Source organism: Argopecten irradians, chromosome 3, assembly GCF_041381155.1.
Source record: "Argopecten irradians isolate NY chromosome 3, Ai_NY, whole genome shotgun sequence".
Taxonomy (NCBI): domain Eukaryota; kingdom Metazoa; phylum Mollusca; class Bivalvia; order Pectinida; family Pectinidae; genus Argopecten; species Argopecten irradians.
In genome coordinates this window covers 32828423-32851134 of record NC_091136.1, presented here as the reverse complement: position 1 = coordinate 32851134, position 22712 = coordinate 32828423, and the positions used below count along the sequence as shown (strand labels likewise).

Here is a 22712-nt window from a genome sequence, read left to right as displayed (position 1 = left end):
GTTAGTAATAAAGTCGATGTAAAAGTTGATACTGAGTAAATGTTGGTTAATGTATTTACAAGGGTGGTATTTGATGCCACAGTGAAAACATACTTGCTTTTCACCTGGTGGGGCCACCTGTCAGATTTTTAAGGTCATTCCTTGTATTTATATAAGTTCAGAGGCAAGCATTACAGAGCTGAAGGATTTTCCTGGTGCTGCTATGTCCTTCCAAATAATAATATCTCAGTATGAAGAAGAGCTTTGGTTTAATTTGTTTGGCTTTACAGCCTGGGTCATGTAAGGATGTGCCGAGATAAGATTTGAACTCGAAGCCCAGAGGTGAATGTCTTGTGGTAAAATGCTGGCACTTTTTAATCTCTAAGCCTTCAGCTAACAAGACTAGAAACTTTAAAGCTGATTTACAGGAAACAGATTTTGAAACAGGTATTATATATCAACATTTATAGCCAGGAATAGCTTGGTGAATAAAATTGGTTACTAATGATCTGTAGTTGAGTATAAGAAAAACCAAGTTGATAGTGTATTTCTGCTCCTAAAAGACATTCCTATTGGTGATCTCATGTTTGTGACATAGGATAGGTGTCAGTTCATTGTGGCATTGATTTTACTGGGAAGACATCCTTAATTGGAGGCTGCTCAATATCTTCTGATCATGTAGAATCGGGAGTGGCTCTACTTATTTCCTAATGGAAGCAACAGTCTCAGTAGCTCTAAGTGGTTTTTTTCTTCATTTCTCCTTTTCATTACATCTATACTCGGTTAACTTATGCTTTCTCCACGTAAGAGGGTAGCAGCAAATGTAAACAATTGGAAAAATACAAAAATCGTAAGATGATCATTTATTTACTTCTTGACATTGCTTGAATGACTGCTGATTGCTTGGTTTTATATCATTTGATTTGTATAGATTAATGAAGGTGAGAAATTACTATGTTTGTAACTATAATAACATCGATAAGGGGTTTGTACTTTGCACACATAAATAAATATGGTGGTGCCCGATTGGTCAAGTTTTCCCTGACATATTACCATAAAGCCTATACCTCAGTCTGGATTGCAAGTTCATTTTCCATGTTAGGTAGTTGCTTGGTATTGACTGCTGATCGATGGTTTTTTCTCCAGGTACTCTGGCTTTCTTCCACCTGCCACATCCTTATATGACCAAGCTTTTACATGTAATAGAATGTTAAACCAACCAATCCAAATCATTGAGTATATAGCTTGTTGAGTAGCTAATTCATATAACCAACAGAAAGGATTTTATTTCAGCATATGAATGATGATGCCTAGCCAATAACACACACAGGAGTATATCATGTATCCGAGTTTACACAGGGCAGTGTCAACAATTTATGGCTGTGCTCAGTACAACCATCCATTTAGTAATTGAATCATAGTCTATAACCATTGATCATTTGATTCCATGCACTATACAAGCATCTGTCTGGCTAATTGATGCCTGAATCAGGGTGTGTGGGAAGCTTTATGGTGATAGATGTTGTGGGATTAGAGTACAATTTTCTGTGAGGTCTTTATGTTAACCTAAACAACAGTGGTCAAGCTGGTCACCTACTACTAGTCAAAGATACCTAGATGTCAAAAAAAGGCTTCATTTATTTTACAAATTTCAAAACAAGTTCAATTCCTAAGAATTAATCAGGTATTTCAAAGCATATCAAAGATAAATACAATATCAAAGAACAAAATTAAAGACTTAACTTTTAATCTTAGTATTTTTCCTAAATAAATTTAGTGAAAGAGTTTATTACATAATGTCAGTGGAATTGATTTAATGATTTATAATTGGCTCGAACATTATGCAAGATGAAGCAGTAAATGGCAAAAAGGTGGCCTATTTAATGGACAAATTAACATATATTTTTGTTTAAAAAATTTGGAAATGAATTTAGTGATACTGATTCAAATTTGTTTTGTTTTTCAGGATGATACAGTCTGTCTCAGCTGTGTAACATCCTCGCGGGAAAGTAGTACAACAGAGCGAGTATGTCTTGCAGCAGAAGGCTTCGGAAACCGCACTTGTTTCCTAGAAAATGTATCAAGCAAGGTAAGATTAACAATTAACAATTGATTATCTCCCCTAGCAAGAGGTTTCAATTCACTTTTGAACATTTTGTTATCTCCCCTGTTTCTTAGCTACAGTGTAATATCAAACAAATGATTATCTCTCCTCCATGATCATTCTTCTAAAAAATTTACATTTAATTACAAAAATCTATTATACAAGCTCAGATTTTTGTTTTCATTGCATCTATTTACATTTAAATGTACACTTCATCATAAATGTAGTGGAATGAAAGTCTGATTTTAATAAAATTGCTATATAAGTGTTATTTTTACAAACTGTAAATTGGTCACACTAATGGTAAGTATTCTAATTTAAGAAATCATGGTAAGAAAGGGAAGGATTAGACTCAGCATTCAGTGGCAAAGAGAGTATATGATATACACAGTGAATGTGTTGGTATAGGATGATTGTCTATATAATCATAATGAATTGATATATCTATGTAATTTATTGTGAGTGAATATGATGCAGTTCTGTATCTGTATAACCATTACAGCTGGTGTGAAGCATACCAAGGTATAAATGTTTGGTGTACTGGTAGCCTTACCCACACAGTACAACACACCTATCTGTAACAAAGGAAACTCTATACAGCAGCCACAGATCCGTTCAACTATTTGAAATTTTTAATACATTTGTTACAGTTTATGTTTGAACGATATATTTCGTTATAATTATTAAATGTTTAAAGTTACCTCCCTTGTTTACAGTATCAAATCCCTGTCTTTTTTTTAGATAAAAACCTTACATTTATACTGTTAGATTTATGACCTTTTCATCCCTAAAACATTTTGATTTGAGATATAAGAAATTTAAGCAAGTTTCCTGACTTATACAAAAATCCCTTGTTAAATGTTTGAGAATTACCTCCCTTACAGACTCTATTACATTATACTTGTTTTAACCCATTCACCCCTGAAGACATATTTAGACTCCTCTATATCAAAGACTAGACCAGTCCATTATGAAATTTTAGGGTGAATGAGATACAGTTGGTTGGAGTATCATTTGAATGATACAAATATATTTAGTTGATGTATCTATAGAATTTTGAAAGTAAATGTTCACAATTTTGTGAAAAAAAAATTGTTTGGGTCTCTAAGTTGGTCAAGAGTGGGTGGTGTATGATCGACTATCTAAAGAGTATTTTTCCTACCAGTCTATATATGATATGATACATACAGACTGAGGTGGCCGTCTGCCAACACTAAGAGGACTTATACTAAGGAAAATTAGAGTCAACTAGAGCAGAGAGAACCTATTGTCCCACTCTTCTTATAATTCTGTACTTGAGTCATTCTACTGTTTCTATGACTACAATACCTATTAGTACTGTATCTTGTGTGACGCTATTCCTTGTAGTCCAAACATTATCAACATTATGAGTATACTATTGGCGATTGGCCCAAAAATGTATCAGTTTCACTACAGGGTGATGATTCCCTATTTTAAATTTCCAAAATTATAAATAGCAAAACTTTATAACCACTGTGGTATATTTGAAAGTAAATTATATTTTTAGACTAGATTTGCCCAAATTATTGAGCATAGCAACATACTTGGCACTGCCACTGTAAGAAAGGAACACATGTGATATCAACTGACAATCACTCTATTAAGTAGTGAATTAGGGTATCCAATGTAGACTAAAATCCACCCCATACCATATTTAATTTACATTGCTATCAAAAATACCCCCCCTCCCCCCACACCCCCCACCCCGCCCCTCCCCAAAAAATAAAAGCTTCATTAGCTTCATGTTTATAAAGAAATACACAATATCAAATTTTCTAAAAATTTCTTTGTAGCAATTAACAGGAATTTACTGGTGTCTTTGGGGGTGGGGGTTGGGTCAAGTAGGTTAACATGGGCTGCCTTTAATAATGAATTGATTCCGTACTATGTGGAATCTTCATATTTTCTGTAGGGATCTTATTCTACTTTTCAGAATAGCGGTGCCTCCGCTGTGTCGGACGCTGTCTGTGTAGTGTTAAACAGTTGCAGGTGCTCTACACACACAATAACCAGTAGTTGCATTAATGTTTTCTGTGTTTTCTTATTCCGTAGACATAGTTGGCACATAGTTGTCATCAAAGGAATCTCGATTCTTAGAGCGCCACGTAGCCATATCATCCTTCATTACTCCATCTATATCCAATCAAATACTGCCACATAATCCACTCTGTCCAACTCAGCCAATCAAAAGTCACCTACTAAATGATGACTATACCTAAACCAATCATTTTTTGCCACACTGGCTCACATGAAGTGAGGTCATTTGAGGTGAGGGCTGACCAGTTCTGGGATATTCTATGGTAAATAATTGAGCCATGTGTTGTCAATTAGTGTTTATTTTGGTAGGTGAGGTATATACACCCTCCTTGTCCACATGTCATGAGTATATACTGATGAATGACACAAGCGTTGAATCAATGATTGCTCATAAATCTCTGGAATATAATTATAGTATCCTTGATTACACTTCCCTTCAATTTCAAACATATTCCTAAGGGACACAACTTGTCGCACTAAGATTTATATGTTTAAAGGGAGGTAACTGTTGTCTTTGAAGGGAGATAACTGTATTTCATTGAAGTTGGGTTGTTTTAGTCAATAGTTGTATTATACAATTGTACATTAAAGCAAGGAAGGGACTTGAAACATTAAAGCAAATATGAGTAAAATAAAGATTTGTTAGATTATACATTTCATTTTTGAATGATTTGGGAAATAGTGTACATATAGAAATTAATACCGAACAGGTAACTTTAGAGGTACATGTATATATGTGGATCTGCCATTGGTAGTCTCTGGATCATTGTTAAATTCCTGTCAACAAAATAACAAATTGCATATAAAGCCATAGAAAATGATACATAGCCTTTCATATATCCATTATTGAATGTAATATACATATATTTTGAGAACAATGATATTTGAATAGTGTCATTTGTTCATTGATTTGATCTTTTCCGTGTCTGTTTTTTACCTGTTTGTCAGTAAGTGTCCTGTAGGTAAGCTGAGGCCTATAGATAGCATTATCAGGTATCCAGGTGTCCTATACCAATAGTTATGTGTTTCAATTGGTTCGGTTTGGTGTTCTGTATAATATGTACAAAACACATTGCTATACTCTTGGGGAATTAAGCCATAACTTGGTTTTTGTCTAGCTCAATGATTGGGTTTTGTCCATTGTCTGTATTGGTTCCTTTAGGAAAAGACTTTTCCAGTTCCCAAATGAATTCTGAGGTTAAAGTATTATTGGTATTATTTCTTTAAACTTTTAAAGAATTAATGAAACAGGTCTATAATTACGTGATCTTCTAAGGAAATCAATTGGAAATGAATAAAGTCTTATCTTTTTTGACATCTGTTGTTGGGTTTTTTTTTATCGAAACCTCAAAGTATCCCATACAAACTATGAAATTGAGAAATAAATGATAGACATTAGATTTAATGTTGTATACACACAACAATGGTAGTACACATGCCTACTACTTACAGTAAGCACTATAATGGCAGCATTGTACAATTTTCAGTAAAAAATAGAAATATTAGTAAGAAATATTGGATGTGTATATTGTATGTAACCCGACCATTGAGGAGTAGATGAGTTCCAGTACACATTAATTTGTCTATATTGTTTGTGTATATAGAAAACACATGGAGGAGTGCTCCCTAGGGAGGGTACAAGCATGGGGTGTAGAACAGAACCATGGTCATGATCACAGGACTATCATGAGATCATAGATTATCTCATATAGGCATATTTCATATAGATAAGCAATACAGCATTCACAGCTGTTCACAGTAAATGGGAAAATTCATGAAAGGAAAATATGTACATTAATTTTTTTATTCTATTTTTTACTTCAAATTTTGGAATACAAAGTCCCAGGTATCTTTGAATAACTATGGTATTTAGTCCACTTTGACTACAGCTATTGCAATAGTTCTAAAGACATAATGTACATGTATATGGGTTTAGACTTCCAATTAAAAAAAGTTTGATTAGTTGGTACGAGTTTGACCATAGTTGATGAGTTTGGATTCCAGATGAAGAAGTTTGACTTAAACTGGTATTGGTCTTTGAGATAACAAAGTTTGATTGTAGTTGATGAGTTTGGATTTCTAGATAACGAAGTTTTAATGTAGTTGGTGATTTTGGATTTTCAGATAATGAAGTTTTAATGTAGTTGGTGAGTTTGGACTTCCAGATAAGGAAGTTTTAATGTAGTTTTGGTATGAGTTTTGACTTTTTCTTCCCCTGTCACATTCTTTTCAGACATGTTCATCAAATATTCTATCAGAATCTTGGAGGGTCTAGCTCCTAATGATTATGGTCATTGTTGTATGCATTTTTACCTGGCACCCTCTCTCCCTGATCTGTGTATCAACAGGGTGGGCTGTCTGTTCTGTGTATTAGTTCAGTAGACTGGTGCATACATGTGTAAAGGTAATCAGTGACTAGGTACACAAGCCTTTGTAGGTACATATATATACTACATCTGAAGTTTGGAAGTCTGTCTGGTTTTACAGCCTTAGGTATTGGTAAACATATAGAACTCTGCTTTGATATGTCGTTAAGAAAACTAAAACTAGATTTCAGGCTAATTTTAATACAGGCATTCAATTATGCATATATCTATCAATAAATATTGAGACATGTTCTGTTAGCATGCCAAATTTCATTTTTAGCTAAAGCTGAGAATATCTTTTAATGTTAGAAGGATGGTTTTTGCACTAAAGATATTAACAAAGACGGCTTCTATTGCCGATATTGTTGATATTTAGGTTTAGGAGAGCATGGGTACATCACAAAGATAACTATGGTGATTCATTTAACAAACTGTAGGTTTAAGAGACCATTTAGGTTTAGGAGAGCATGGGTACATCACAAAGATAACTATGGTGATTCATTTAACAAACTGTAGGTTTAAGAGACCAGAGGTTCATTATAGAAAAACTACGGTAATTCATTTTGCAGATCATAGGTTTAGGAGACTATAGCTTCATTATAGAATAACTACGGTAATTCATTTTGAGAATCGTAGGTTTAGGAGACTATAGGTTCATTATAGAAAAACTACGGTAATTCATTTTGCAGATCATAGGTTTAGGAGACTATAGCTTCATTATAGACTAACTACGGTAATTCATTTTGAGAATCGTAGGTTTAGGAGACTATAGATTCATTATAGACTAACTACGGTAATTCATTTTGAGAATCGTAGGTTTAGGAGACTATAGATTCATTATAGACTAACTACGGTAATTCATTTTGAGAATCATAGGTTCAGGAGACTATAGATTCATTATAGACTAACTACGGTAATTCATTTTGAGAATCATAGGTTCAGGAGACTATAGATTCATTATAGACTAACTACGGTAATTCATTTTGAGAATCATAGGTTTAGGTGCCTATAACACTGTGATTAACAGCTGCCACCAATACCTTGGTGTGATGACTACACATGTTATTGGCTGGATGCCATTACATCTTGCATATAGCAACAAAACACTCTATCTTTTTGTACTTTTGCCCCTGAACCTTGACTGTAATTATGACAAATTTTTTTTCTTGATCAAATAAAAGAGAACTATGATCAGTCTATCAACTCATCAAATTGTCCACACAATTATTGGGTTGATGATGTATAAGTTCATCATAGATTGGTTATGTCACAATGCCCTATGTACAGTGTGTACTCAACGTAGATTGGTTATGTCACAATGCCCTATGTACAGTGTGTACTCAACGTAGATTGGTTATGTCACAATGCCCTATGTACAGTGTGTACTCAACGTCAACCTTAGGTTCTCATTTAAAGCAAACATCTTACCTTAAAGCTATGAGGAGTTCCTGAGCAATATGTTATACTCTCAGTCTATATAAGGTCAAAAATTCTGATATATAAGTCATACATATTATGTTCAATGGATTACAGAGGTTGAAAGCTCATTGGTTAAGGACGTATATTAGGGATTCTTCAAGTTTAACTTGAAAAGGTTTTACTAGTAAGATTAATGGTTAGCTTGGCAACAGCATACAAGGTTAGTGGTTAGGGAATTAACTTACTAAAAAAGTAATCTTGTGTTTGATGAGACAGTTTAATGGTAAGCGATACAAGCTAATGTGAAATACCTAGTTTGTAGTTAACTTACCAGATTAGTGTTTTCTGAACCAGGTTGGTTTCGTGGCACAGGTTAGTGGTTTTATTTACAGATAGTAAAGCTGTTGATAGGGGGTTTGTATATATAATGTGAATGTCCAAAGTCAGAATTTCTAGTTGAAGAATGACAATGTCGATGTTCTGACATGTATTACATGTGGGTCAGGATGTTTCTTTTGTTGGTACCATCCATAAACCTCTCCAAGTAAAACTACCAGCTATAAATGACATTAACATTATATACTCTCTCTGTTTATCCTCTGTATCTATGGATGAAGGCTAGTCCGTGGCCAAGAGCCCAAATCTCTGTTTTCTATCATGGCTGTAAATATACAGATGTCACAACTATTTAGATGTTTGATGGATTTGATGTTTTACAATTGCCTTGTCTAGGATATTGGCAGAACTTCCTTCCAAGTACATATATCCATAGATCAGAATAAATATATTCTGGCCAATAAATACTGGCTGCTTGCATAAGACATGTCGACTGTTTAATCGTAAATGGATATGCTTTTCTCCAACTTATATATTGTAATTCAAAGGGCCTGCTTACTGTAAGTCAACTTATTTTCGTGTCAACTAAATGTTGTGTTTTTCTGCCAAACAACATATTCACAACATTTAATTTGGATATAGATTATAATGATTCTTCTTTAATATATATGTATACATATTCAAAACTATTTAAAAAAAATTAGTGGCAGTTCAGTTTCCTGTTTTCCTTTCACCTGCAAAATACACCAAAAATAATTACACAAGAAAATAAGTGGGTATACAGTAAGTTGAAGTGTTTTGTTTGTCCAGAAAAAAAAATCACTGTATTTTCTATTACACTTTAATGAGTCTTAAATTGATTTAACAAAGTTTCATGCTCCCAACAACTCCAGTTAGCAAGGTTTGATTGTATTTTGGAGGGGATACCTCTCTGTTTGACACACAATGTGTAATATTCAATAATACAACTGATAACCCTGTTTTAATTGCCTCCAATATTAAATGATGGCAGTTGATTACAATCCTAAAATGCTGTGTTTTGTTTTACAGGACACACCACCCGATATATCAGTATGTGCGTTTGTACTGGAGCAAGCTCTTTCGGTCAGGGCTCTGCAGGAAATGGTTGGACAATCATCCCAGGATTCAACGGTAAGTGATTACATGGTGTCATTTATCTGACATGTTAACCAAAAGTTTCGAAGTTACCTCACCATCCATATCTGTTTTTTTTGTGAAATTCCGAAATTTTTACCATATCAATGGAAATATGTGTAGTGAGACTGGACTGGGTGGAATATTGGTGACCAGGTAGGTCAATCGGTAAAGCATTGATCTGGCTAGTGTTAGGAGGTCTTGTGTTTGAGCCTGTTCTGGCCACTCCATTTCATAAAAAATGCTTATCATAGTCATTGTATACCTAGTACATTATAGAAGAATTTAACAAATCTGATGGAATGGTCAATTTGCTTAACTGTTGTGTAATGCAATGCAAGGGGGCATCACTCTAGTGTAGTTTCAAGCAAGTGAGAGGTCTATCTTAAACTTTTTTTTTAGTTTTTCAAGAAATTGATGTTCTTAAATTTGAGAAGAATGCTATTTAAGGAAAAATAGAATTTTCCTAAGACTTTATGTTTCATGATAATTAGATCTGAAATATGAAGTAAACTCTTGAGATCCAAAAGCATGTGAACTTCTTTAAAAGTAGTGCAATGTAATAAAGCACCTTGAAAAGCTTCTTGTTTCATGCAATTCACAAATCACAAGCCACAGAATGCAGAATGCACTTATATTGAAAGTGACTCATGCTAGGAAAAAAAAATTCAAAATAAATATTCAAATAAAAATTGTACAAACATTGTAGTGTGTGTTGTCTGCGACAATGGCCCAGTAGGCCCACACCTCACCGAGTTGATGCTTTATTCCCTAAAGGGCTAAACACCCTCAATTAGTACTAGGAGATTTCCTTGTATCAATAACTCCTGGCAGCCACAAAACACAACTAGTAATTCTGTAATATAATGACAGTTTCATTTTAATTTTCCTCTCAGTACTCCCTCATGTGATGGGGACCTGAGTTTTAAAAAAGAGATTTTTGATGCATCGATTTTCTGAAAACAATGACCATAATTTCAATACCCAAGCAAGTTGGTTTTTTACTGCTACAATTAACAGTGATTTCCCATGAAACTGGTTTTTGTTTTCAGGGGAAATATTTCAAAAAAAAATTCACAAGTGATAGAAAACTAATATAATCCTGCCTTGAATTTGATGTAATAAGTTTAGATATTATTACCCGCATGTATACACACACCAATTATTGATATATTTCTTTGCAAAGTATAACACATATTCACATTATATATATATATATACAGATATAAACCTGGGAAACACTCAGAACTTTTTATCCTAATACCAACACATTTACTAGCTGTTTTACGAGGAACATTGTCGAGATTGAGACAATAAATGACAAATGATTGCAGCTTCCAACTATGCTCCAAATCGATTTTACCTTTCTGCATCAAATTAGAGGTTTTCGTACTCTCTCCCTAATGTGCTGTGTTTACAGTCTAATCAAATCTTTACAAGAATCACGATTATGAATTTTTCCTGGAGGATTCATGTTTTGCGTAAAACACATTTTGAAATCACTCTGCTAGGGTGTTGTATGTAGTAAGGAGTAATAACCATTTCATACATTCAGAATCTCCAGTAACTTCTGTAATGAAGAATATCAAAGTAAGCTCATTCACCCCTGAAAAAAATTATAGGCTGTTCCATTCTTTGAATCAGAAGAGTTCAAATGTGTCTTCAGTGGTGAAGGAATTAATTGATGGCACTGGGTCCTAGACTTGCTTTTGGTACCTGTACTTTGTAACCAAGTGATAGAGACCTCTGCTACTTAAGGAAACAGCAACTATTAAGAATACATTGGATGGTTGTTATGGTTTTATTCTGTTTAATTTTCAACCATCATTTAATGTCCTTTATGGATGGCCTCCCATATGTAAGTATCCTGCATGCATGGTGCCAGGGAACAGAAGCCAGAGCCTTTTACGAATGTATTAATGCTGATCAACTAAAGGCCAAAAGTGATACAGAGTCAAGGGAAACATAAGAAAGAGAGTCTGTTAGAAGGAATTGAATAGATAAAATTCCAGTTTTTGCTGGATCTTAAGGTCATGTAATTTGGGCATCTTGCACATTACCATGGTAATGGTATCTATGGGAACATTTGTGCAACCCATTTATTTTGTTATGCCATCTTATTGATGTTTCATAGACTTGTGAAGTAGTTGTTACCATATTTTAAAGGTAATAAACCCCCATTCAGTAATAAGCCCCCTCCCCCTTTTTGACAGGCTTTTATATTTAGTAATATGAACAAGTTAACAGTATGGCATATCACCCTTAGATTTCCATCATAACAAGTTGTTTTACATGCAGACCCTATCATTTATTCAGTTCTTCTCGAAAATGAATTGATAAATCTATTGTGAAGCCCAATATGTTTTATGACAATATGCCATCATTAAATCAAATTGAAGGATGTTGATGTATTGACCATTAATATTGTTTTTTTCGGCACAGTGTTCTGACTGACTAGATTCTGATGGGATTTACCAATGTCATTCTCATGAAACCACTGTTAGCCTTGAAGATAAAATCTGATTTTTGTAGGTCCAAATGACAATCAAATGAGTAGGTTCAGTTGATGTTACTGCCTTTAATGGTATTTATTTGTCTCTGACTGCCTGTGACCTCGTCGAGACGTATGTCCCTCCATAAACCATCGGAAACCTCCAGGAGATATATGGCCATCTCTAATCTCTATTGATCTCTAATGAGAATATACAGGGCTCTGTTCCTCGATGAAGGATCCCAATTGTTTGGGGATTTGGTCATTTTAATCCAAATACAGGTCAGTTACCTAGCAACAAAAATTTATTTTTTATTATGCCTGAAATGACAGAAATGTTAGAATTGCTCTCTGAATAGAAGGTCATGTTGGCAAGCTTGGTGAGTTTCTTTAAGCTAATGAAGAGTTCAATAATGATATAGGTCAGATGATTAGAAGTCAATAAGTAAGCTTGGTCAGTTTCTGTATGATGATAGACTTACAGAGGACATGTAGGTCAGTTTCAGGAGGTATGAGGTCAGTCAGCAAACGTTTTAGGGTTCTTTGTAGCTATTTACAAATAAAAAAGTACAAGTTCTACAATGTAGATATAGTCAAGTAGATTTCTTAAAGAAAACAGTAAGCTTTCTGAGTTTACTCCCTTCTATGAAATGTGGGAGCATGCAATATTAATTACCCATGCTCATCCTGACTTCCCATGTCCTGTCTTGTCCTATCTACCATGTCCTGTCACAAACTTGATTCCCATGTAGTTACAATTTCATTTGGAGACACTCCCATGTAGTTCCGATTTCATTTGGAGACAGTGACTTTATGCCTTCTAGTTTTGGTAGAATGTTGTAGACAGTTCTTGCCCTGTTGTAGTGCATCACTGTTAACCAGGTAAATTTTGCTGAGTTTTTTTTTTTAATTTCATCTATGAGCCTTATATCAGCTCTATCAGTTCCTCAGGCAAAAGTGTGCTTGTTGTGCATCCAATTTGAAAATGGTGTGATGATTGATTATCACACGACAATTTTCAATGCAATTTATACTGGTAAAAATCATTTTACACATTATCAAATTTTCATGATCGACATTGATTTGTATTCACAGGGATATGTCCTTTTACTGAGGTTTATATTGCAACACAATATCATAGCTCTACTCTCTAAGAAGTCAGACAGTAATTTGTGGTATATATATGATCTATTGACTTAAAGGCATTGCATTCATTCCAGTTACTAATAAATACTGTTTTCTGGTAAAACACTAAGGTGTATTACTTGACCAAAAAGGTTTATAAACTTTGACAATGTATTACATGACTACAGGACTTTTAAAGTCCAACTACATGTAGCTGGTAATTGGAAATGTGACTTTACTTCAAAAATGGTTGAGACACACTGTCAAGAACCTGTTGCATGTAACCAAACAGTATGGCCTTATGACTCTGTCAATACTACCAGAATCCATTACCCATTGTCATTTGACACTGCTAACACAAGCTAAGTCAGTAACTATTGGACATGTAAGATTTGTCAACACACACTAATGGCATCCATTACTACAGCTCCTGTTACTGTATAGTAACGTATTTAACCCAATAAGTATCCCCATCCCTATAAGTGCCCCCCCCCCCCTTTATTGAGGCCTCAATTTCATTCACCTCAAATTAAATGCTGTGTGAAAATACAAAAATGTTAGATTTTTTTTGCAAATTAATTTATGGCTTCCTTTGTCCAGTAATTTTGTGAAAGGCTAATCCAAATTTGGTTTTATGAAGCGCCCCCTTATTTTTTCCATTTTTTAAGTGCTCTAGGGGGTTATGGGGTTGAGTACGGTAATACAGACAATTTCCATGTTCACTTTATCATCATGGTATAATAATAGATTTAAATCTCTTAACTGGTGTATTGTTTGACATCTTATATTCAATTTGTATTTTGACTTTCTGTGTGCTTTAAAGTCAAAGAAGTATAAAGCTGTGCGTTTGGCACTTTTATGACAAGCAATACCCATTTGGAAACAATCAGTGATCTATACAGAGGAGAAGTTGGTGTGTGTAATTTGTCTATAGCTTGCTGGCTTTCAAGGTCAAACCATTTGCAATATTCGTACGGATAGAAAATTCTAATTTCTAGACTCAAGTGGCTGTCCACAAAATTTCAATAAAGCTTATCCTCTGAAATATCTCAATAAATGTCAAACGGAAAAATTGTTTAGGAAAATGATGTATACATAGGAAATGGAAAGCTGAAGAAAAATCAATAAGAAAGCCGAGGCAGGAAGTAGAGAGGTTTTCATAGTAAAAGTGATTACAACTAAAATGAATTGCACTTTGGCTGTGACAGTGGCTGTGTGAGAAACCTGTAATTGTCAGTTATTGATCTGATTGGTCGATTCTGATGTACTCGTCAATATCACCTCATAGCTTTCTAGACGTGGATCTTACTGTCTTTCTTAGAGGTAGTTAGACTTATGGTAGCCATATGTTTCACGGTGACCCAGGGAATGTTGAAGTGCGGTTAAGTCAGGATTCCCATAGCCATCTATAGGAAACCTTGAGCTCCTCAGTGGCGAAACCCTTCAATTACTAGTCGCATAGAAAGACTGACTTGCTAGCCTTCAATCCTGTGTGTGGCAGCATTGTTTTGTCTTCCTTCAATCTCGGTATTAGCATGGATCAGAGGTATAATTAAATTGCATATTTAACTAGTATTAGGAATCCAGCACTCCTTCATTGCTTAAGTGACTTCCTTCAGTTAGTCTTTAATGGGAATTTCAATTTAGACTGGATCAGTTTTGATAACAAAGATGATTCTGGTATTTTCAAGTTAAGCCTTCAGTTGAATTAGATAAAATAATGAATAAAAAAACTCAAAAAGATATTAGAATAAACTGGAAATTATGCAAGTACTGAACTATAGGGAATAAATCTTTGAGAAGCAAAGTTGAATCTTTGAAGTGATTCGTTAAGAATAAATGTGAATGGGACAGTTTTATTGAAGGAAGAATAATATGAAGTGGCCATGTGTACTTTCTTCTCTAGTTTGGAACTGACATATAATTTTGTGGGTGGACTGTTTTAGCTTCTAAAAATTGAGGTGCAAAGGTGCATCCAAGTAGGCAGTGGGTGAAAATTTTATGAATAAATGAGGATTTGATCAATTCATTATCCTCATTTCTTAGTTCATGCATTTCTAAAGTAAAAATATGATATAGAAATCCATCATCACAGTCAATAACCAGGTACAGTGAAAGTTAAAAAAAAAAATTAAGCTATCAAATTTCATTTCACCACTGTTCTGACTGCACAAATATATATGGTATCATCTCCCTTTACTCTCTTGAAACTCGCAAATATTAAAACCAGGTAATTTGAAAGATTTAAGAAAGAAATATGTCTATCAGATTTGAGATATTCTACTAGCACTGTGTCTGCTGCTGGTCCCTTGGCCTTTAATACTTTGAGTGGGTGGAGGTGTGATATATAACTGACGGGTGGTGCTACAATATTACAGATCTGGTACAGTACACCATGTCTGGCAGCAGCACATCTCTGTTTATATATAATGAGAATTATCTTATAAAATCTGGCCAGCAGCAGGTAACCATGTCGATGGCACATCTCTGTTTATATATAATGAGAATTATCTTATAAAATCTGGCCAGCAGCAGGTAACCATGTCGATGGCAATGTATACACCTTATTCCAAGTTTATTTACGATTTAAGAATCAACAAGCTGCCTACATAAAAACGATCCTATACAAAAACATGGAAAGTCATGAACCACAACATTTATTGTAAGATTTCAGATTACATAAGAGTTAGGCTTTCGGGAGATATGAACTGCATACGGAACATAAAAACCATATGAAAATCCTCGCTCTATAGGAGAAAATCAAGAGAGAGGATGAGGACATGAAAGGGGGGATCGTGGTGCTCCAGGCTTAGTTGAAGCTGCTACTGCAATGAGAGGGTTTATATATATCTGTGCAGAATTTTTGCTTAGTCCCATTTGCATTTATATTCATAAACCTGCTAAAAGGGTTGTTCATCTAAACCTGAAACATTGAAAATACTTCTGAAGCCAATTCACCTATTTTCCTTATTCCATATTCTATTTCAATCTGTAAATTGAGATAAAATTCAACATTCAAATAAAATTCCTTGATAGTATAAAACGTTCCAGACAAATGAGATTGTCTGACATTTTGTCTTACCATGCTGCAAACATTTTAGACTTTGCATTTTCAATTTCACATGTTTTACTTTGCATTTTAAATTTCGCATTGATATGAAAACAAGCTTGTGAATTCCGAGTGAAGTCTGGGTCTGCCCAATCCTCACGACTGATGTAGTGTAATGCTTTTATACTTGTGCTATTGATCCTAATGTAGCTGTACTTTTCTGTCTATTAGAGATTTAAGGATTCAGACAAGCATATGTCTGCAGAAACCACAAAATCAAATCTAATGAATTCTGAAAAGGTCAAACTGCCAAGAGTAATATAAATGCTGTTTCTTCACTGATTACACTGATTTTCTGTGGACTTTTGTACCACGTACTATAACACTGATCTTCTGCGGACTTAACATTGATTTTCTGTGGTCTTTTGCACATTATTTTGTTTATTGAAATTCTACTGTCTAGCTCCAAAAGGGATGAAAGATTTTTATATTAAGGCATTTTAACTTATGATTAGAACTTCATGAACTTCAATATTTATCAATTAACATGGCCCTATAAAAGAAAGGACTTATAGATATACTAATGGGATAGTGGGGGCTATTTTGTGGGTAACTATGGTATATGACTACTATTCGATGGAAGGGATGTAGTGTTTTTCTTTCTTGCCTGTGTCGATGTATACCCAGAGTCGTTCTCCTCTATCTCACCTGGTAGCATCTGGGATAGCTTTTGTCTATACTAAATATACCTGCCAGTAATTATAAAAATCTGGCAAACAGCTCACCCACATCCATTGTAAAAAAACATATTTTGTTTCCTAATAAATGCGCCTCTTTTTTTTGGCCAGATTATTTTTTTCTGAAATTCTCTTTTCCATGTCCAGATAAGAATATGCATATGTAAAAATTAATGTGCATCATTTGACATGACCTTTTCTCTATAACTTTTCTTAGACAATCAACAATTTTCATGGACAATATGTTATCAAATAAAATATAATTCAATTACATCTAATTTCAACATTATCTGCATTTCATACTTTTGTTCCACATATATCTCATATTTGTGTGTTTAGATGATATATCATAATTGTACTGTTTTGTCTGTTTGCAGACGGCCCAATCTGGCCACAGAACACTGCTGTATGGCCATGCTGTGTTACTAAGGCATCTCCATAGCAACATGGTAAGTGAGGATTTGTTGGGGATTCTGAAAATAATCCCCTTAATTGAACAATAAATTGTTGGATCCTGTTAACCCTAACTGTTGATCACTCACAGGATTTATTTCTAATAATTTAATATTAAATAAATACATATTACGGTAAATGTACAATTTGTGAGTTCTGACATCTTTGCCCTTCAAGGAATTCTAAGCAAAATTTTGTCTGTTCTTGTCAACCTTTCAAGAGAAAGGAATCTTAAAGTGAAAAAAAAATGTTTTGCCTTGAAAGTTACTTAAATTGCTGCAATATATATTTAAACTTAATGGTTAAAATATGGTAGCATGTGTGCTTAAATTTTGATACACTGAAATGTGATTAAAAACATTTATTTATGTTAAATTTTTATATATAAGCTAATATTGCAAATTTAAAAATAGGAATTTGTGAAATTGCTTCATTCTGTTTAATTTTGAACATATTATTATGAACAAAATGTTTGTCCATCAACTTAAATCTTTATTGACATCATGAACCTATGAAAATATAGTGATGAATAATGTATTGTTTCAGTATCTGTCCTGCCTGTCAACCAGCTCATCCAACGACAAACTCGCCTTTGATGTTGGTCTACAAGAAACTGCACATGGTATGATTAAATGAATTTACCTACATCAATGTTTACACAATTAGTGATCTATTCGACTTTAAATCCTATAAACAGATTTCTCATCAGACATGTAAATCTGAAAGCGTCCTATATGGTCTGAGTTCAAAAGAATAGCTACCTTTGCTCTGGTCATTGCTGACTTGATACCTCTATACAGACATGTATTCACTTCCATCTAGTATTAACAATGTCTGGTCTCACAATAGCTTTCTGTACTAAAAGTCATGATTATACCTTCAATTGGCCACTTACCTGTCTCAATTTCAAATATTCAATTTGAAACTGAGAAATTTCTGAAATTTGAGGATTTGATAAAACTGAGGTTTGAAGTGCTAAACATGTGTAGTTAATAATTTGATACGTACTTACTACTTGTAGAGACAATTATTTCTATGACAAAACTTTCAACATTGACATTTCTCAATGTCCTGTGAGGCTAACCATTAACAAAATTCTAGTATTGAGTTGAGTGCTGTAGAACACGTATCTGATGGGTCTAGGATCCCGCTGAGGTCTCCATACTAATGGAATCAAGAAATGCAGACTGAAAAACACAGCAGACATTTGTTTTACTTACAGCTTGAGTGACAACTGAACAAACCGCATATGCACACCTAAATGAGATTAACAGCGTGCAGTCTCTCAACCTACTTAACAGAGCAGAAATCAATATCGTCCTCTTTTTTATCAATTTAAAAAAAGAAAAAAATTCATAATGGGATTTAAATTTTTGCTGAAATAAAATTCTAAGAAAACACCAAAAAATGTCAATGATATCCGCGGCATTAGTATTGATGACAGCATGCAATACAGTGTAACTTGTCTAAGCGGATGTCACTGAGGGTTGGCATATTAGGCTGGTATAGCTAGGTTTCTGGGGTACAGAGGATTCAATTACCAGGAAAATAAATTAAGAAGGAAAATGTCATACAATTTCACCAGAATACTTGGAGTTCTGGATTAGACAAGGGCCAGATTGAACAATTAATACTGCATACATATTGGTTATTATTGGGTCAAGATGTTTGTTAAATTATTGCAATTCTCTTCCAAGTCACAAGTTTGATTTGGTTTCTCTGAAACACTGGCATACTTTTAAGATCTTAGGTTGTATAGGTGCTAATTGGAACCAGTCAGACAAATAAACAAATATATGACACTCTGAAACAAATATAATCTTTGTTGTAGGTGAGTCTTGTTGGTGGACCATCCATCCAGCTTCTAAACAGAGGTCAGAAGGTGAAAAGGTCAGAGTAGGAGACGACCTTATCCTTGTCAGTGTAGCTTCAGAAAGATATTTGGTAAGTAAAAGTGGTTACACAATGTCATACATTTTTTTTTCATTTTATGTATGATTTTATTCTTCTGTACCGGTAATTGAAAAATATGACAAATTTTCTATTGGAATTACCCTTCAAACTTTTGTTTCATTTGTAACCAGTATGTTGGTGCAGTAGCTAGGAATGTTGATCATCCTTAAATGACATTTGTTATTATTAGAACATTAAACAAAACACAGCCAAATCAAACTGTGTTACAATCATATGACAAAGTCTTCATATATATCTCAGACATCAAATGGTGTACCTGTTAATGGTCCCAATACTCAAATGTTGTGTATTATTTAATTATGATATGACTGTTGATATCCTTGTACATGTATTAAGATTAACCTGACTAATATTGTGGTACATTACAGCATATCTATGGAGGCTCCATGGTGATAGCATCCTTCCAACAGACACTATGGACCGTGGTACCTATGAGTTCAGGAGCCATTAGTCAGAAATCTCTAGGTAAGACTTTCTTATTATTTCACCACAATAAGCTAAGTTTTCTTTGTTTTATAAAGTTATATATTCAGCCATTCCTTAAGTTTGACATATGACTAATGAAATATATCAAAGCCGTTAATTCATTCACCCCTTAAAACTCATAATGAACTGTTCCAATCTTTGAATTAGAAGAGCTCGATTGTGTCTCTAGGGGTAAATGAGTGAAACATTAGTCCTCATAAACTGATTCCATTGGTTCCATTGTTATATTTCAAAGATGGTACATACCCACACACATGAAAGTGTATTGCTTGTATTGTTTAGCTACATTGGTAAAAGGAAAATAAAAGAATTCTATTATATTTTGTTTGGAGATTTGGCAGAAGTATTTTGTCTTTTTGTAGGTAACACACTTGGAGGTGATGTGATACGACTTTTTCATGGCCACATGGATGAATGTCTAACGATACCAGAGGCAGGAAGTGAAAACGAATTTACGTAAGTACCTCATTGAGGAAGAAACCAACCCTTTACAACTACACTAAGTACTTTCTACCACTTTGACACCTTACTGTATACTGTTTGAGTGCTATAGCTCATTTAGTATAGTCTGTATTTGACAAATCATTCTCAGGAAGAGACCTTTTGTATTTTGTTCAAAAGCTGACACAATATTCAATTTTAGATTTGCATGTGGTAGCGAAATGTAAACAGCATAAAAATTTTCCCCTTCTCTCTCAACGATGGTAGTTAGGGGTTACTTAGCAACAATGGGTTTCTGGGTATTCAATTTTGGGAAATTTTATTATATTGTGTGGTGGCATCCTATTATAAGGGGCTAAGAACGATAAATGACAATCTGTTCAGTAATTCTGACATTTCTGGCTTCGGTGGAAATATGAAATTGTGTGAACATGATGTGCTACCTGTTGAGTGACAGTGTGTTTATCTTGTTTTAGCGATCACCGAGGAGAAACAGTGAGGCCTCATAGTGTTAATCTGTCATAGCCCTGACACTCTGATCTTCTGCCACTCTGCATTACAAATAGAACATGCTTGCCTTCAGACAATCTCCAAATTTCTCTTTCCCAGAAATCAATAAATTATTGTAGCATTTTACACCAGATTAGATGTAGCTGAGTGCTTTGTGTCTCCACAGTGATATGAAGGAAACGGGAAATGTCCGGTCCGACATCCTTTGGAGATTCTCAGAAAAAAAAATTGTAAATAAAATCAGAGTCTGAATTGCATAACTCTTTCTGCTGAGAATTTTAGTCTTTAGCTCCCATCCTCATTCCTGTAGACTCGACAGCAGATTATGTATGGGCTTATAGTCTTCTCATTCATCAATGTCCAGGGCTAAAAGCTTTGGGAAATATTTATGACATGTATAAATATGATTTGCTTTGTTGAGAAATTGTGTCAGTATTTGCAAAGTAATAATTGTATCTCAGAGTATAAAAAGCATTATAATGTTACATTTTTCATTTGGATTTGACTTATAATTTTTATTACTCTTGTTGATAAATCTTACAAAAAAGATTATCATAAATATGTTGGTTTTATTTCAGGGCGGTCATGTATGAAACAGGAGCAGTATGTAGCCATGCAAGGTCACTCTGGCGGATAGAACTTATACGAACAAAGTAGGTCAAATATTGATTATTCAAATAGTGAAGGTCAAATGGGAATTTTTTATCGTAAACTACCAAAATTGATTTGACTGAATATAACAATTTAGTAGCATAAGAGTGAAGAACTTGTACAAAAATGAAACTGAGGAATTTTGTAAGCACATTAGTCATATAGAATGTAGAATCTAGGTCATGAAAAATGTATCGAAACTAGGTCATGTTAAATGTTTATATAGAAACTAGGTCGTATGGAATGAATTCAGATTTATATCATAAATATCAATGAGATTGTCTAAACTATTTGACTCTCATCCACAGGTGGGCTGGTGGATTTATGGGATGGGGACAGCAGTGTAGACTACGACATGTAACATCCGGCAGATATTTGGCGGTAACCAGCGACAATAACGTCATCACTGTTCACAGGCTCAAAGCAGACGAGAAGAGCATCTCATTTGTATTGATGGCATCTAAGGTAGACTCACTATAGCTTTATCTGCCATTTAGAACACTGCAACAAACTCTTATGAATTAAAGTCCTGAACATAAGTAACTTTTTGAAAATTGATGAATCATGTGGTAGCATTTTGATCATGTTTAAATTTTTGTCTTTGGTCGATAAAGCGGGTGATAATAATTTTGGAATATGTTAACCTAGGATGAGAAGAAGCAAGCTGAAGGTCGTGAGGATGAAGGCATGGGGAAAGCAGACATCAAGTACGGTGACTCCATGGTGTTTATCCAGCACAGCGACACAGGGAAATGGCTCTCTTACCAGACATTTGAGACCAAGAAACGAGGCCTTGGCAGAATCGAGGAGAAAAAGGTTTGCATAGAATTCCTTCAAAGGAACAATTATGTAGAAATCATGGCATTCTTTCTTAATTTGTATCTTTCAATGGTTCCAGAAAAGTCTTTGCAAATATATATCATGATTTCATAAAATCAAATAAGTGCTGATCCACAGATGTCAAGTTTTGTTAACATGTGCTGACAATAAGATATATTTTCATGGAGTGGTATTTACAGTAGAAATAAGAAAGGAATTCTCCTTGAATTCTGTTCCTTTCTTTTTTATCCATCCTAATGGAAAAGTGGAGAGTTACTGTAAGTGCAATAGCTCTTGCTATAAAGTTGAGGGTCACGTTAAGATTAAAATTAAAAGTTGTCATCTTTTATTTGATAACCAATTTAATACATAATTCAGTTTTATTTTTCAATATAACACAGAAGTATTTTGTTTGTATTTTAGGCTGTGATGTTGGTAGAAGGACACATGGACGACGGATTCTCGTTGAGCCGAGCTCAGGAGGAGGAGTCCAGATCTGCCAGGGTCATCCGCAAATGTCAATCACTTTTCACAAAGTTCATCAAGTATGTATATCACC

At 34.3% G+C, this 22712-nt stretch overlaps 1 protein-coding gene across 10 annotated transcripts in view; it reads left to right on the top strand.

Moving 5' to 3' along the window:
* The window catches only part of LOC138318283 (ryanodine receptor-like), a 109230-nt gene that overhangs the window by 36376 nt on the left and 50142 nt on the right, over positions 1–22712 (top strand). For all 10 annotated transcript variants that reach the window (XM_069260494.1, XM_069260500.1, XM_069260491.1 and 7 more), the window contains exons 2-12: positions 1946–2068; positions 9313–9414; positions 17197–17268; positions 17819–17894; positions 19104–19216; positions 19615–19711; positions 20095–20188; positions 21262–21336; positions 21643–21799; positions 21983–22150; positions 22577–22698. In XM_069260494.1, the coding sequence (XP_069116595.1) occupies positions 1946–2068; positions 9313–9414; positions 17197–17268; positions 17819–17894; positions 19104–19216; positions 19615–19711; positions 20095–20188; positions 21262–21336; positions 21643–21799; positions 21983–22150; positions 22577–22698 (1199 nt within the window). The remainder of the gene's footprint in view (positions 1–1945; positions 2069–9312; positions 9415–17196; positions 17269–17818; positions 17895–19103; positions 19217–19614; positions 19712–20094; positions 20189–21261; positions 21337–21642; positions 21800–21982; positions 22151–22576; positions 22699–22712) is intronic.